Source organism: Notolepis coatsorum, assembly GCF_963971535.1.
Source record: "Notolepis coatsorum genome assembly, chromosome: 2".
In the NCBI taxonomy this organism is placed as follows: domain Eukaryota; kingdom Metazoa; phylum Chordata; class Actinopteri; order Aulopiformes; family Paralepididae; genus Notolepis; species Notolepis coatsorum.
In genome coordinates this window covers 181,864,952-181,882,020 of record NC_140166.1, presented here as the reverse complement: position 1 = coordinate 181,882,020, position 17,069 = coordinate 181,864,952, and the positions used below count along the sequence as shown (strand labels likewise).

Genomic DNA, 17,069 nt, shown 5'->3' with positions numbered 1-17,069 from the left:
ACGGGGCTACCGTGGACAGGGTGAGCAGCTTCAAGTACCTGGGGGTCCACATCTCAGAGGACCTGACATGGACAACACACATAGACGATAGCGGCATGGTGGTGTAGTGGTTAACACTGTCGTCTCACAGCAAGAAGGTCCAGGGTTCGATTCCCGCTTGGGGACCAGGTTTCCATGATGCCAGTTACCCAGGTGGGGTATCTCCCGGGCCTTTCTGTGTGGAGTTTGCATGTTTGCATGTGCTCGCAAGGGTTTCCCCCCCGATAAGATAAACCCAATGGAAAAACATGCACAACAACAGATCGCTAACGCTGTGGCGTCCTTGACGAAGACGGACAGGAGCACTTGGATTGGTCCCCTGGCGCGGCTCACGTTGACGCCCGTCTGCTCCCGGCTGCCCTTGGGGGGGAAGGACGATGGGATGGGTTAATCGCAGATACGAATTGCATGCATGCATCGCATGTGTGCCGATTGATGACCTCTGAGCAGGTCCTAAATTATTATTATTAGACTCAGTCGTAAAGAAGGTGAAGCAGCGCCTCTACCACCTGAGACAGTTAAGGAAGTATGTATGTATATACACTCTTTTTCTGGACACTTTTTGTAGCACAAACAGACTAGTACTGTATTTGCAAATCTGGTATGTCATAAATGTATAGATGTAGCAGTACTGTCTATCTGTATGTCGTGTATGTCATATATGTTATGATGAATTGAAAATGGGGGACCCTGATGTAAACAAGACGAAAGTCTTTCTCTGGTCTGTGTATTGTTGAGCTGTACTGTACTGTACCCATTCTGCAATCTGTTAATAAACTTTTCAATCAATCAATCAATCAATGGGTACAGTACAGTACAGCTCAATACACAATTGTTAAGGGGATGCAGCCCAGAGAAATACTTTCGTCTTGTTTACAGGGTCCCCCATTTTCAATTCATTCATCAGTCTTTCTCAGGTCTGCATCCTCTTAACAATTGTATGTATTGAGCTGTACTGTACTGTACCCATTCTGCAATCTGTTAATAAACTTTTCAATCAATCAATCAATCAATCAATCAATCAATCTTGTACGAGGTGTTGCACCGCCACTCGGGACAATAAAACGGACCGGTCGCGAAGTCACTCCAGAAACTTGCAGAAACGATGCTTGCACTTCAACGTGATCGGGTCCCGATATGCATAACTACACAAAGGACAAGTCGCAGGGGTGTCCAAAGATGCCCCCATTTTGTCTACGTCTGTTCAGTGTTTATTATTATTATTTTTTGGTTCCTTTCCGCCGCTCCAAATCACGTGACCCAAATCAGCCAATGCCCGCAGTGCAACACTCCAATTCAGCCATTGGGTGGGACGGTCACGTGACCCAAATCAGCCAATGCCCGCAGTGCAACACTCCAATTCAGCCATTGGGTGGGACGGTCACGTGACCCAAATCAGCCAATGGAAGCGAGTGTCCTCAGCCCGCGGTATCCTCAGCCCGCGGCAGGGTTCGAAATTAACGGGGGCTTGGGGCATAATGCCCTTGAAAATGGACAAAATGCCCTCGAAAATCAGTTAAGGGGGGCACAAAATGCCCCAGACAGTTTACTAATTATATATATATATTTATCCGGTAATGGCGCGTCTGTGTATCGTACGGTTCAGATGACGCGCAAATAAAAAAAAATCATTTGGCGGAGGTGAGCACTGGCTGCTGCAGCAGCAGCACTGCAGCTGAGCCAGGTGCTAGTCAGTTTGTGTACAAATGGCAAGCACAATCTAAATCAATCTTCATTACGACTTTAAAAACATAGCCATTAACATTACATAGGCATACACACATCTTGCCATAGCGTTAGCAGTTTGTACAACACAACGCACGTTTTAACTATAGAATCAGCCCGCGAGGTAATACAGTCAACGAAATGTTACCGTAGCTACTAGCTAGCAGAGGAGGAAATGGGAGTCTGAGAGGCGGGGTGTTTAAAGACAATGATAGGCGTTTATTCAACATCCAAGAAGGCTAACATACAACTGTGTTTTACTAACTCCAACCGGGACTATTGCCGCTTTCCCACTGCATGCCATCACCTCCTAACGTTACCGGAGCTACCGGAGCTGATAATAACATTGCCTGAGCTTAAGGTGCGTGACACTAAAATGTCCGTGGGGACCCGGCGCCAACCCAAGTTTCAAGTTTCAAGTTTCTTTAATAGTTGTCATACAGAAGTACAGAATACTTTCATACAAAATGCTTCTTACTGTTACGCTCCAGAGACTGTGCTAGACAAGATAGTATCAAATAACATAATATAGCATGTAATTTAGAAGAAGAAAATGAGGTCACAGTGTTCGGTATAGACATATGTACAATGTTCTGAGTTACCATATAATATACAATACTATGCAGTGTACTAATGTACAGTACTATCTAGTGCAAAGCAGAAATGGGATGAGGTACAATTTAGGTACAATTTACAGTAAGGTGTACGAGTTGTAGTGCAATCCTTCATCAATAAATATAAAGTGTGGGGAGTGGGTGCTACAGTGTGTTTGTTTAAAGTGGGTGTGTGCTATAAAGTGTGTGGAGTGGGTGCTACAGTGTGTTTGTTTAAAGTGAGTGTGTGCGTGTGGATGTGTGTGCTATGTGCGTTTGGTGGTTGTTGTTGTGTAGTGTTCATTCATTGTTCGTTTAGCAGCCTGATGGCCTGGGGATAGAAGCTTCTTCTGAGTCTTTCTGTGCTCACCCATAGATAGTTCCAACTCACCGAATTACGTAATCCACCACAGTTGCACTCAATATTTAAATAATGTTAGTCTAAATAAATGTAGACAGATACATAATAATTTCAAGCAGAACACGAATCTTTCCATTAAGAACTGACAATCAGGGAATTTAAACATGGTTGACATTGTTTTTTTGTGTTTATATTAAAGAAAGGAAAGTCTAGTGCTGGCTGAGCATATTGTTTGTTTGCACTAAGTTAATACTACAAATGTAGCCTATATTTTTCAGTCAGTTCGGTCTTTGTGTGCCAAACATTATTTAAGGCTGTAAACACTGTAACACTGTAAACTTTTTTATTTTTTTTTAATAAATGAGAAGCATGTTTAGATTTGAGTGTTACATTTTTTTTTATAAAAATGTACGTATATCGAACGGAACTGAAAACCATGACCCCAAAACCGCGATACGAACCGAACCGTCCATTTTGTGAACCGTCCCACCCCTACCGTTTATCATAAAAATTCAGTGCCCCCGAAATACAAAAAAAGCCCCCGAAAATCAATTAAGGGGGGCAAAAAAAGCCCTTGAATTTTTTTTTTAATTTCTAACCCTGGCCCGCGGTATCCTCAGCCCGCTGGAGACGTGGTTCTGCAGGTGGAAGCATCTCACAGATCCCCCCCATCTATACGATTTTAGTTGTTATATGATTCAATCCGGAATTTTATAGCTGAGACACTAGTAGAGAAAGTGAAACATATGACCAGTGTTTTACAGTGTTTCACTGTTGCCAGGCCAGCTTTGGGGAGTTTTACTTTGTAGTATCAACTAAAACGTTTGATCTACCAGGCAGTTTATCCATTACTTCAGGACTGGGGATAATAATGAAAAACATCGGTTGGTCGTCTTCCTGTTAGCGCTCGACATGTCAGGTCATAAGGCTGAGCCCGAATGTTCGAACGTTGTTCGTTACGTTAACATTCGAATTCTAAATAAAAAAAAATAAAATTTTTTTTTTTTATATATTTATTTTATGTGTCTATTCATTCTGTAAACCAATTGGGTTTTTCTTCACAGTTGCAGATAAAGATTAGGCTACACTAATATTATAGTATTAAAAAAAAACTGCTAAGTTATATTCATTAAAGAAAGTTGATTTAATAAAAAAATAAAGACTAGTTTAATCAGATTAATCACTTTATTCAAATTGAGGATTTAGTTTGAGGATATAAAAAAAAATTGTTTTTAAATTTTTTTTAATTAAAAACGAAGGTTTGAACGTTCGTTCGAAAAACCCTGACGAAGTTCGAATCCCAAAAATAGGCTTCGGGGACAGCCTTATCAGGTTGTGAAGTCCTGAGCTCTGCGGACAACTTTCATACTTGCAGTTAATTTACCATGTGATTGACTCAAACCTATGCTTACTTTTGTATAGGGTTTGTTGACATTCTGCGAACCGAATTTTTATGCGCTAAACGACGATGTCTCATGACAAACCCAGAGTCAAGGGTAGCCATGCTAATGCTACGGCTGCTAACGTTAGCCAAGAGTTGTCTGGGACTGACGCACTTTCCACGAGGTCTGTGGAGAAGATTATTTCGGCAATTGAAACCCTGGGAGCAAAGATGGATATCCATAAGGAAATAGCCTCAATCTGCCAAGAGCTACATACAACCGTCCGTTGTCTACAGTCTGCTAGCTTGCACAACACTAAACGCATTGATGACATAGAGGAAGTTGCTACAGAATGGAGCTCGTCAGTCATGGCTCTGGAAACTACAGTTGGACGCCTACAGTCAGACGGTTGCAGCTGTCGCCAGAACATCCGCCTGGTTGGAATTGAGGAGGGCAGTGAATGTGGCGACCCGCGACAGTTCTGTGCAGCTGTACTGAAGGAGATTTGAGCTCTCGAGGATAATCCACGTTTGGACCGGGGGACATCGCTCACTGGCACAGAAACCATGGGAGGGAGAGAAACCCAGGCCGTTCATAATGCGAGTACATCATGGACATGTCAAGGATCATATTCTCCGCCACTCGAGTCAGAAGAAGCAGCTGTTTTACAAGGGGAAATGGGTGTTCATCTTTCCTGACTTGGCACCAGAGTAGGGCTGCAACTAACGATTATTTTGGTAGTCGACTAATCTGTCGATTATTTTTTCGATTAGTCGACTAATCTAACGATTATTTCTGTCACACCCTCCATCTCTGCTTCCTGTGGGCGCGGCTCCTTTTCCGGGCTCTTAGCAGACTTCTTAGCTTAGCATAACAGACCGACAGTAAGTTTGGGGGAACTGATGGGATAACTGGGGTTGCAACTTGCAACAAAAGTGCAACTAGGGCTAAAAACACAATGAAATTAAATAATAATAATAATAATAATAATAATAATAATAATAAAATAATAATAATAATAATAATAATAATAATAAATAATATATCCTTCTTAGCAGATTTCTTAGCTTAACATCCCAGGGAACTAATGGGATAACTGGGGATGTTGTTTGCTCCTGACAAGAGTCTCAAAGTCTGGGGTGATGGTAGACAAAGCAACTCTGAGGTCATGCTCAATGTCCAATCTGTTCCTCTGCTTTGTCTTCAGCTGGACCAGAGCTGAGAAGCCACTTTCACAAAGATAGGTAGTGAAAAAAAAAGATTTTTTTTAAAAGAATTTATACGACGCATCAACACAAAAATTCGGCGTTGACGAGTTTTTATGATCGACATCGTCGATTATGTCGACTAATCGTTGTAGCCCTACACCAGAGGTTGCCAAGAAGCAGGCTGCTTTTACAGGGGTGAAGTGCCTTCTTCATGACATTCCAAACGTCAGATTCGGCCTCCGCTTCCCAGCCAAACTCCGGATCACATTCAACGGAGTGGAGAAATCCTTTGAGGATCCTGATGTGACCATGTCTTATGTAAAGGAGAAGATTCTGGTCAGGAAATGGCTGATTAAGGCGCCATTCTGTTTTGAGCTCTCCACATAGCCTGGGAGGTTACTGTGTTGACTGTTGAGGCCAGTTTGTTATTGACTATAGCCTACTGTTTCAAGACACCTGCTGTTAAATCGTTTTCATGTTCAGGTGTCCAGCAGATGGAGCCAGATGCTCACTGTTGGACTTGGCAGTAATGTTCTAATATAGGCCACATAATAGGTCAGTAGGCTATAGATGAATAAAAATGTTTCTCTGTTATGAAGGCCTGTATGTGCCTACTTTCTTTTCTTACCATGTCCCTTCACATGCCATGCTGCTATGTTTTATAGCGTATGGTGTTATTCGTTAACACAAAATGTCACTAGTGACTGGTAATGCCTTTTCTGTTACTTTTATAATGCATGATATTTTGTCTGCACTGCAATTTATTTTCTTTTTTTCTTGTTTGCTTAGCTATGGGTAGGTTTAGGTTAGCCAGAGAGAACCCAAGCTAGTGAAGTTGGGCCAGTTGCCCTGGGGATTATGCACTTCGAATGGGGTAGTGCTGGAGGGTGGGGGGTTAATGTGTGTTTTGTGTTAAATGTTGTACTTTTGTTTTCTCTGTTCTACTTCTTTACACCATCTACTTGTACTAGTTTTTTTTCATTTTCTTTGTATTTTATGTTCACCAGAGTCACAGAGTTCACTTGAAATTACACTTGATAGGTGCCATGTTCCATCCGTTTAACATAAACTCATTAGGCTGTTATGGCTAATACAGGGACCTCCTTGAGCGGGACTAGGTGTTTGACTAACTTTACTAACTGGAACATAAAGGGACTGAACCACCCTATTAAGCGTACTAGGGTACTTGTACCCACCTCAAGTTTTTGAAAACAGATATAGCCTTCCTCACTGAGACGCATATGCGGACTTCCGTCAATACTAATCTGAAGCGTGGTTGGGTTGGGCAGGTATTTTAGTTATGCTTTCAGAGTAGGGCTAGGAGAGCAGTGATTTTAATTCAAAAGTCAATTCCGTTTGTAGCATCTGAAATCATTTCTGATCATAATGGGCGCTTTGTTATCGTTGTTGGTAGGCTCCATTACACACCTCTGATACTACTTGCATGCGTATTGTATGCCCCCAATTGGGATGACTCTCGATTTATGACCAATTTTCTCTCTTCTATACCACACTTATCTTCTTTTTCTTTCGGCTTTTCCCGTCAGGGGTCGCCACGGCGGATCATCCGTTTCCATCTGTTTCTGTCATCTGCGTCGTCCTCCGTCACTCGTCCTCTATACCACACTTATACACCCACCAATTGATCCTGTCCGGTGATTTTAACTGTGTGGTTGACCCTATACTGGACAGATCCTCTAGTAGGAGAACTACCAGCTCTAAAACATCTGAGCACTTAAAGGGTTTCCTAGAGTTGTGTGCTCGGATCCGTGGCGATTTCTGTATCCAACTAAGAGAGAATAGAAATTTTTTCACCCGTCCACCATACTTTTTCGTGAGTAGATTACTTTTTCCTGGACAAAACCGTACTTCCCTTGGTGCAGTCATGTGTTTACAATAGTATAGTCATTTCTGATCACGCCCCTTTAACATTGGAATTGGCCTTCCCCAGCCATAAGCCAAATAGATCCCTTTGGAGGCTTAACTTACTTTTATTGTCTGATGAGTCTTAAGGTGCTCCCATAGTCGAGCGGACTGTACACGGACTGGACTCTGCGGAGGTCCACTGGACTCTTTGAGCTTTCATAGTCGAGCGGATCTCCGCGGACCAATTTCCTACATGTCTCGCGCCAGTTTACACCTCGCGCCAGTTTGTGTGGCACCAAGTGGGCGCCGCGGACGTCCGCACGTCTGAAAATAGGAGCTTCGCACTTGGACTCTGCTGTGGGTCTGCTTTGAGTACCCTTTGGGTCAGCTTTGAGCCCGCGGGAGTCTGCTCCGTGTATGGTCTGCTCGACTATGGGAGGGCCTTTAGGCTGTGTCCCATTCCTCCCCTTGGCCCTACCACTTGACCAAGTTTATGCGTTTGCAAATATGAGAGCTCTATCATTGAAGTGGGTGGTGGCAAGGAAGCACTAAAGCTCGCACCGAGCTCCGGCATTGAAAGTGTTAAAGGCAAAGATCCTCTTTGTTGCTCCTCTTATCATCCAATAAGTCTCCTTAATGTTGACGTTAAGATTTTAGCTAAGGTGCTAGCTCTCCGCCTTGAATCTGTTCTGCCATCTATTATTAATTTCGGACCAAACTGGCTTTATCAGAAACAGACATTCCTTCTTCAATATTAGGCGTGCGTTTAATATCCTGTACACGGCGACTTCCACACAGCGTCCAGAGGTACTGATGTCCCTAGACGCTGAGAAAGCCTTCGATCGTGTAGAATGGGGCCACCTGTTTTACACTCTCCGATGGTTTGGCTTTGGTGATGCTTTTATTTCCTAGGTAAGTTAGACTGTTATATACCTCCCCTGTGGCCTCAGTTAGAACAAATAATGTACACTCAACATATTTTCCCCTTCAGCGCGGGATGAGACAGGGGTACGCTCTAGGGGTGGGAATCGCCAGAGACCTCACGATACGATACTATCGCGATACTTGCGTCACGATACGATAGTATCGCGATACTAAATATATCGCGATACACTGAGTATTGCGGATTTTTTTTTTTATCAAATTTAATTTATTACCTTTTTTCAACTGCAAAGTAAAACTTTGTCAACATGTTTTATCTAATAAAATAAAGTTCAGTCTGTTCATCTCACTTCAATAATTTTTATTGCAGAACATGGTATTTTCTCAAGCAGACAGATGTAAACACTGTAATCTGTGTTGCATGTACCTGACAAACTGAACTGTTTGTATTACAGTCATATTCCAACTTAACTGAATGCACTAGGGCTGACCTTCGAAGCTTTTTTTGGCAATCGAAGCTTCGGGGCCGAGCTTCGGTTTTAATTCGAAGCTAAAAAAAAAATATTAACACATTCCCTGCCACGCTTATATCCATCAATGTTTGATCACTGCCACCAGTCTAAGCCTATGGAGATGTTTACCTTCTTTGCAGGGCTATAACTTTTTAAATTGTATTGCTAAATTGACATTACGATGGCCCATTCAACATCGATTATCTATCGTTTAGGATGTAGGAACGTTTTACTTTTTCATTCATAGATTCATACGAAAATACCATCTAGAATATAAATGTTTTTATCGTTTTCTGCAGTAATTCCTAGAACGTGAGATATAGGCATAAGCGCATATATAGATGATCAAATGCCGTTTGTTGGCGATACACGCTATATTAAAAATTTCAACTGTACATGATCCTAAACGTTATGACTTATCATGCGCGGATGAACAGGGGGGGGGGGGGGTTGTTTATAATTCCGAGATCGTCAGTAAATGCTTTATGTAGTATGGGTGATATATTGATCAGAGCAGTTTGCATGGATAATAATAAACAAACGCGCTGAAAATGACGTCAGCGTCCTCTTACCGTTCGACGATGAGACTGGAGGAAAAAGATCCCACTTATTTTTTTTTTTAGGTTTATCTTTTTTTATTGGAAGAATTAGTACATATTTATACATTTCAGTTATCCAAATTATACAACTTCCATTCCCCATTCCTATCCCCTAATCCCACCCCATCCCACCCAGTGAGGGCGACGACAAACATACATGTAAAATAAAAAATGTAAATCAAATAAAAATAAAAAGATTTAATAATTAAACATAAATACAGATGTGACAGACAAAGTTACGCAAAAAGAAATTAAGTTAAAAAAAAAATATATATATATATATTTTTTTATATATATATATATATATATATATATATATATATATATATATATATATATATATTTTTTTTATATATATATATATATATATATATATATATATATATATATATATATATATATATATATATATATATATAGGAAAGACCGTAATAATAATATATAATATAAGCGATACTCTCCATTTTAGTAGCGTAATTTCCAGATGGTAAAACAAATAAAATGGAAAGTAAATTTAACACCCTTAGCAGACCACCACAATGCCATCTCCCCAGCCATACGTAGGCTAGCAGTGTCAGGAAGGTAGATAGGAGGAGGAGGAGGGGGGTCATGGGGTCCCAAGTTTAGAAGGAGTCATATGGGTTTTGAAATGATAGGAAGGGCTGCCATGTTTTGTGGAAGGTATCTGTGTGGCCTTGTGTTGTAAATCTGATTTTCTCTATATGTATAAGAGACATAACATCCCTCATCCAGTGTAAGTGTGAGGGGGGAGTGGCTGCCTTCCAGTTGAATAGGATGAGGTGTCTGGCAATGAGTGAGGCAAAGGCCATGGCATTGGATTGCCCAATAGATATTGCAGCGTTCTCCGGTGTCAGACCAAATAATGCAATAAGAGGGCATGGGTCAATATTCATAAAAAATATGTCTGAATAAGATTTAAAAATGGAAGTCCAGAAAGGGGCCAGTGCTGGACAATGCCAAAACATATGAATAAGTGAGCTAGGGGCTTGGTGGCACCGGTCGCATGTGGGATCCATGCCAGGATTTATCTTTGCAAGTCTTTGACCAATATAGACGGTGGAGGAGCTTGAACTGTATCAGTGAATGGCGGGCACATATTGAAGACGAGTGTATTCGGGCAAGAGCATTTTCCCATTCTTTGTCTGTAAATTGATGATTTAGATCGGACTCCCAGTTTTGTCTTATAGCCAATACTGAGGAGGGTAGGGAAAGGGATATGATGTTATATAGTTTAGATATTGAGCCTTTGATTGCAACCTTCACCTCCAAGATGCGGTCGATCACAGTTTTTGGAGGTGTATGGGGGAACTGAGCAAATTTGCTCTTAACAAAATGTATCTGTAGATATCTGAAAAAATTTGTTTTTGGTAAGTGTGAAAGACATAAATGAACTGTCTTGTTACAAATCATAAATGCTCAGAATGCCTTTCTTAAACCAGTTGCTGAAGGTTTCATCCACCATAGAGGGAGGGAAAAGGACGTTTTTGTGGACAGGTGACGATGGTGACATGGCATAGAGACCAAAGTGTTTTCTGAACTGGGACCAGATCCGGAGGGAGTGTTGTACTAAGAGGTTGTTGGTGTACTGGGCGGTTGTGACTGGGAGCGAAGAGCAAACTAAGGATTGCAAAGATGTTCTAGAACAAGATGCCCTTTCCATGTCCACCCATGCCAGTACCCACTGACAGAGTCCGTAATGGGAATGACTCCAATAGAGAATGCTGTGAAATATTTGCAGCCCAATAGTAGGCCAAGAAATTGGGTAGTGCAAAGCCTCCCTGCGATTTAGGTTTCTGGAGGGCCATTTTATTTATTCGGACTGGGCGTTTATTCCAAATAAAATCTGATATTGCCCTGTCGAGGGCTTTGAAAAATGACTTTGGAATGAAGGTTGGAATATTTTGAAATAAATACAGAAATTTCGGTAATGTGTTCATTTTCACAGTATTCACTCTGCCAACAAGTGATAAAGGAAGTGACGACCATCTGATAAAATCCTGCTTGGTGCGCTCCAGTAGAGGGGTGAAGTTGAACGCTATGAGATTAGAATGTTTATGTGTTATCATTATGCCAAGGTAAAGGATTTGACGGCGATCTCCTAAATCCATTTCCGGTTTGTATAATCATAATAAACGCCCAAATCGTATCGATTATTGCGTTATGGAAGCGATCGCTACACACGGACGTGTGTCTACAGTCCCGCAACAATATGCAAGTGCCGGACGCATTTGCCAGATGCACCGGAGATCTCCAGAGATCCACTTCCGGTTGCAACTTGCCGATCATCCACCAGGCGGCAGTATTGAAGCGTTGCAGAGTTGTGCAGGCTCCCACTGCATCAGACCAGGCTCCGTGAGGGAATTATGAATAACATGGCGAAAAAATGAAATATGATCTCAATAACGTCATACGCCGTGGAATGGCAGAATTCGCATGAACTTGAAACACGTCGTAAGCCGTTTCCGGCGTGGGATGTGTTAATTATAATATTTTTTTTTACATTTTATTTATTTTTTCTTATGTTGTGGGACTTGTACAGCACTTTGGTAAACGTTGTTGTTTTTAAATGTGCTCTATAAATAAAGTGGATTGGATTAATTAATTAAGTAGCCCCTTTTGTGACTTCACTCGGCTGCGCTGCCTGGGTGCAGTGGGGCTGCTCTCACAGCAACGACATGACATTACATAATTATGTTGCAACCTTCGTCTATCAAGCAAACAATTATATAAATATTTATATGTAGTTGATAGAGACAAAGGCAGAATTCGACTTAATTAAGCACGTTTTATTAAGACATATTTTTATATGGGTCGGGACACTTTAAAAAAGCAGCACAATGAACACAAATCTGTCCGACATAGTCTTAAATAACAAACGGCATTGCTTCGCTTCTTCGTCAACATGTCTGCTGCACATGTCCTTGTTGTTTTCAACACAGATAATCTCCACGTGCTTGTTGTAGAGAGGTGGAGTCGAGGCGCCGCTTACTTTCGTTTAATTGGAATGGAGGCGGGAAGGCGCCGCTTACTTTCGTTTAATTGGAATGGAGGCGGGAAGGCGCAGCTTACTTTCGTTTTAATTGGAATGTAGGCGCAAGATTTTGGAGATTTTTTTTTTTTTAATTTAAACTTCGATTTTTTTTTTATGTTCGAAGCTCGTGCCATCGAACGAAGCTTCGAAGTATTTAAGACAGCCCTAGAATGCACATGTGCGTGTGTGTGGACTACTGTACTATTACAGGTATTGAAATGAACAATGCAACTTCCTTAAATACAAATTTTTATGAATAATTAAATATCGATACTTGGCGTCCCTGTATCGATACAGTATCGCCACGCAAAGTATCGCGATACTACTACGTATCGATCTTTTCCCCCACCCCTAGTACCCTCTATCCCCACTGCGTTTTGCTTTGGTGATGGAGCCTTGGCAACTTCCATTCGACACTGCCCAGATATTAAAGGGATAGTTGGAGTGAGGCGGGAGCACAAACTTTCATTGTATACTGATGATATCCTCCTCTTTGTATCTGACCCTCTCTTGTCTATTCCACATATCCTTGACACACTTGGGAAATTTGGTGAATTCTTAGGGTATAAGCTCAATCTTGATAAAAGTGAAAACCGTACGCATTAATTCTTTGGGCGCCACCCACTTTCCCCATCTGTACTGCTTGGCGCCAGCGTTATTGACCATTTTAGCGATGTTTGCAGACCCATTGTGTGTTCTGTATTATAGCTATGGAGACAATAGTATTGTAACGTAGATAGATGAGCCGGGGAGACATAGGGAGCTCCGGCTGACCGTATAGAACGGGGATCAAAGGAAAAAGATCAAAGAGATATTTTCAAATATCAAAGAGAATTCTCTGGTTTTGGAACTCAACGGTTGGCGAGATAACCCAATTTATCTCTGGTATGGGCCCAATGAGTTAACACTGTGGCCACCAGCCAGGTTTCTTTTCATTTTTTGCCGTTTAAGATCACAAATTATACATTTACTTATCTGGGTATATCTATTGCTCACTCCCAATTGCTAAAGACCAACTTTACCCTGCTCCTGGATCGTACGCTCCAGGATCTTACTCACCTTATCATTAGCTCGGAGAATTAATATAATTAAGATGAGCATTCTTCCAAAGTTTTTATACCTCTTCCAGTGTGTTCTGTTCTTTCTCACAAAAGTCTTCTATATAAATATAATTGTATAATTACAATCAAGTTGAATTTTGAGGCCCCTGGTGATTTCCTCACAATAGTAGTATTTTGTCATCATGATAAAGCCTGACTATAAGCTAGGGCTGTGTATAGGCAAGAATCTGGCAATATGATACATATTACAAACACAATACAGGGGTTACAATTCAATATATTGTGATATATCGTGATAGTAACTGCAATATACTGCAGTTACAGGATCTATAGGTAAACAAATGTAGAAAAAAAAACGAAAGTAAAGACAGTACAGATAAGACAAAGACTTTTGGTTGAACATTTATTTAAGGTCACTTAAATACTCTTAAAAACTTAGACCTCACATCAGGTCTAAAGGTCTAGACACAGTACAATAAAAAATATCACAATATCGGGCAGTTCGAATTGGTAAAATATCGTGGACTTGTGGAGTATCACCATACACTGATATGTGATACAGGGATACACACACCCCTACTATAAGCAGTGACTTGAAGGTCACCATGGTGCTGATGGTGCACTGCTGATGGTGTTTCTGTTGTCTGACGGTGTTATTGTTTTGTCTCATTTACTGTAGATTGAAGAAGTCGAGGCCCTTTCTTCCATCTACGGTGATGAATGGTGTGTTATTGATGAAGCCTCCAGAATATTCTGCATCAAAATATCAAACGATTTGGAGGAATCAAAACTGACTGCATGTTTACAGGTAAACAGATGAACCTATATAATTTCCAGCAATTGGTCGTATTCAAATGTTTTTAAACTAATTATCTATATTTCTTAAATTATCAGATAATTCTCCCACCTGATTATCCAAGCGCAGCACCCCCCATCTATCAAATCAAGTAAGTCCGTTTTGTCTTCTGAGATTAATCTAATATCCACACACTGAACTCACAGAGTGCACCACCAACACATAACCCACTCGTCATTCTCCTCCTCTGTAGTGCAGCCTGGCTGCGAGGCCCGGAGAGGATTAGTTTGTCCAACAGCCTTGAGGAGCTTTATGTGTGAGTACATTTCATTTTCTCTGACTTTGTCAGGTACTGCAGAGAAATTCAGTGTGATTGACGTGTCGAACATCATCACAGTGTGTTTTTTCATACTGTAATCCATAGACCTAGAATCTATAGACCCTCACAAGGAAAGTATATCTTCATTTCAACAGGGATCATGTCGGGGACAGCATTCTCTACCTCTGGGTAGAAAGAATAAGAGAGTTTCTCATCGAGAGATCCAAAAGCACAGAGACAGGTGAGGTGTACAGAAGAATTATCAGATGCATATGTATTGTGTTTTTTTGTTACCTTTGAGAGCACTCTGTGTCAATTGACCATATTCATGCGGCTGACATTTTGCTCTTATGTCATGCTCAGGTTGGGATTCCTTTCCACCCAAAACGAATCCCAACCTGAGCATGACATAAGAGCAAAATGGCCACCGTGTGAATATGGTCAATACCAGGCATGTGTACAGATTGCTGGTCCCCCGGCTGTATATGTAAAACTACACTAGATATATGACAGTAATACGCTAGTGTAGCTAAATACACACCCGGAGACAAGCAAGTGTACAGATAAGGTCTAAAAGAGTTCCTTTGGCCTGCCATACAAATGTCCCCTTAGAACAGGGGTGGGCAATTATTTTTCCCAGGGGGCCAAATGAGCAACTGAAAATATTTGGAGGGCCGCGCCAAAATTCCGAACTCAATTATGCATAATATACATTTTTTTTTTTTTTTTTAGTACAATATTTTTATTGGGTTTTACAGTACACATTTCAGGTTTTCATTGTCGTCAGTTATTCTTAATTCCTTTTCTCCACAAGATTATACGTATACCCACATACCCCCTCCCCCCTCCCCTTTTCTCTCTCTTAGCATCTTTGATTTTGTTTTTACTGTTCTCATACAGAAATAATATGTACATTCCCCGCCCCCCCATCAATCTATCGGCCGCCGCCTTGCGCGCACAGGGAGGGGTGGGGGAGGGCCTAGGAGGGGGGAAGGACATGTGGCACAGCAGGAGACAGGACATTGGACGAGAGGAGGAAAAGGGGAGGGATTTGCAAGTTCAATCACAGTATCCCCACATGAAGCTAGTAAGGGTTTCATTACTAGAATGAAATTGTGACGTTGATTTATGAGGGGTGTGTCGTGTGTGCATGTGACGTAGGTTCTCTCTCTCTCTCTCTCTGTCTCTCTCTCTCTATCTATCTCTCTCTCTGTTTCTCTGTCTCTCTGTCTCTGTTATGAGGGGTGTAATGTTCTCTTTGACGTAGGTCCTCTCTCTCTCTCTCTGTCTCTCTGTCTCTCTGTCTCTCTGTCTCTCTCTCTCTCTCTAGTGTCTCTCTCTCTAGTGTCTCTCTCTCTAGTGTCTCTCTAGTGTCTCTTTAGTGTTTCTCTCTCTAGTGCCTCTCTCTCTCTCTAGTGTCTGTCTCTCTAGTGCCTCTCTCTAGTGTCTCTCTATATTGTCTCTCTCTCTAGTGTCTCTCTAGTGTCTCTCTAGTGTCTCTCTCTAGTGTCTCTCTCTAGTGTCTCTCTAGTGTCTCTCTCTCTAGTGTTTGCCTCTAGTGTCTCTCTCTAATGTCTCTCTAGGGTCTGTCTCTCTAGTGCCTTTCTCTATTGTCTCTAGTGTCTCTCTCTAGTCTCTCTCTAGTGTATGTCTCTCTAGTTCCTCTCTCTAGTGTCTCTCTAGGGTCTGTCTCTCTAGTGCCTCTCTCTAGTGTCTCTCTAGTGTCTCTCTCTCTAGTGTTTGCCTCTAGTGTCTCTCTCTAATGTCTCTCTAGGGTCTGTCTCTCTAGTGCCTCTCTCTAGTGTCTCTCTAGTGTCTCTCTAGTGTCTCTCTCTAGTCTCTCTCTAGTGTCTGTCTCTCTAGTGTCTCTCTCTAGTGTCTCTCTATAGTGTCTCTCTCTCTAGTGTCTCTCTCTAGTGTCATGTTCTCGCTCTCTCTCTCTGCATGTGTGTGTGTGTGATTAGTGGTTTCCTTCCATCTATATAAGGCTCAGGCAGATGGTACAGTATCTTTATTACAGTACAGTCCCTACTGTATCTATCCTGTCATCCGTATGAACTGGGTATATTACAGAGGTGAACTTAATATATACACTACCTACAATAAAGAGCTGAGGATATGAGTCATTGACCGGATGAAAGTTGCAATTGTGTTGTGGGAATTGTCATTCCTCCTCTCTCTCCCCCTCTGCAAGACGTGTTCAGGAAACGTACGATTCTCACTGAGCCAGACTATTATTATAATAAGACGGACGCACATGGATTCTAAGTGTCCCTCTTTGACAGCTGACAGTATAGGTGTATGAATCCCGACACAACCACACACGGACGCACATACACACACACACACCGTAGAGGGATAGCCGGTATTGTCCTGATTTTTGACCCGTCATCTTATGTATTGTCTTTGACTGTCATCAATAATATTGAGTTAAACTCTAGGACAGATGTGTTACGTAAGCAAGAGCAGCCTATTGGCCTAGTAATATAGTAGCCTATTAGACTGAGAGAGAGAGAGAGAGAGAGAGAGAGAGAGACAGAGAATCTACGTAAAAAGGCGGACACCCATAATTCAAGTCACAATTTTATCCCAGTAATTAAGCATGAACTAGCCTCATGCAGATATCCTCTCTCTCTCTCTCTCTCTCTCTCTCTCTCTCTCTCTCTCTCTCTCT

General features: G+C 41.6%; 1 protein-coding gene across 1 annotated transcript in view; it reads left to right on the top strand.

Annotated features, from left to right (window-relative positions):
* Nucleotides 1-17,069, top strand: part of impact (impact RWD domain protein) — a 110,773-nt gene that overhangs the window by 2,177 nt on the left and 91,527 nt on the right. Inside the window, exons 2-5 of the mRNA XM_084308808.1 lie at nucleotides 13,960-14,088; nucleotides 14,175-14,227; nucleotides 14,330-14,392; nucleotides 14,551-14,636. Coding sequence (XP_084164934.1) covers nucleotides 13,960-14,088; nucleotides 14,175-14,227; nucleotides 14,330-14,392; nucleotides 14,551-14,636 — 331 coding nt within the window. The remainder of the gene's footprint in view (nucleotides 1-13,959; nucleotides 14,089-14,174; nucleotides 14,228-14,329; nucleotides 14,393-14,550; nucleotides 14,637-17,069) is intronic.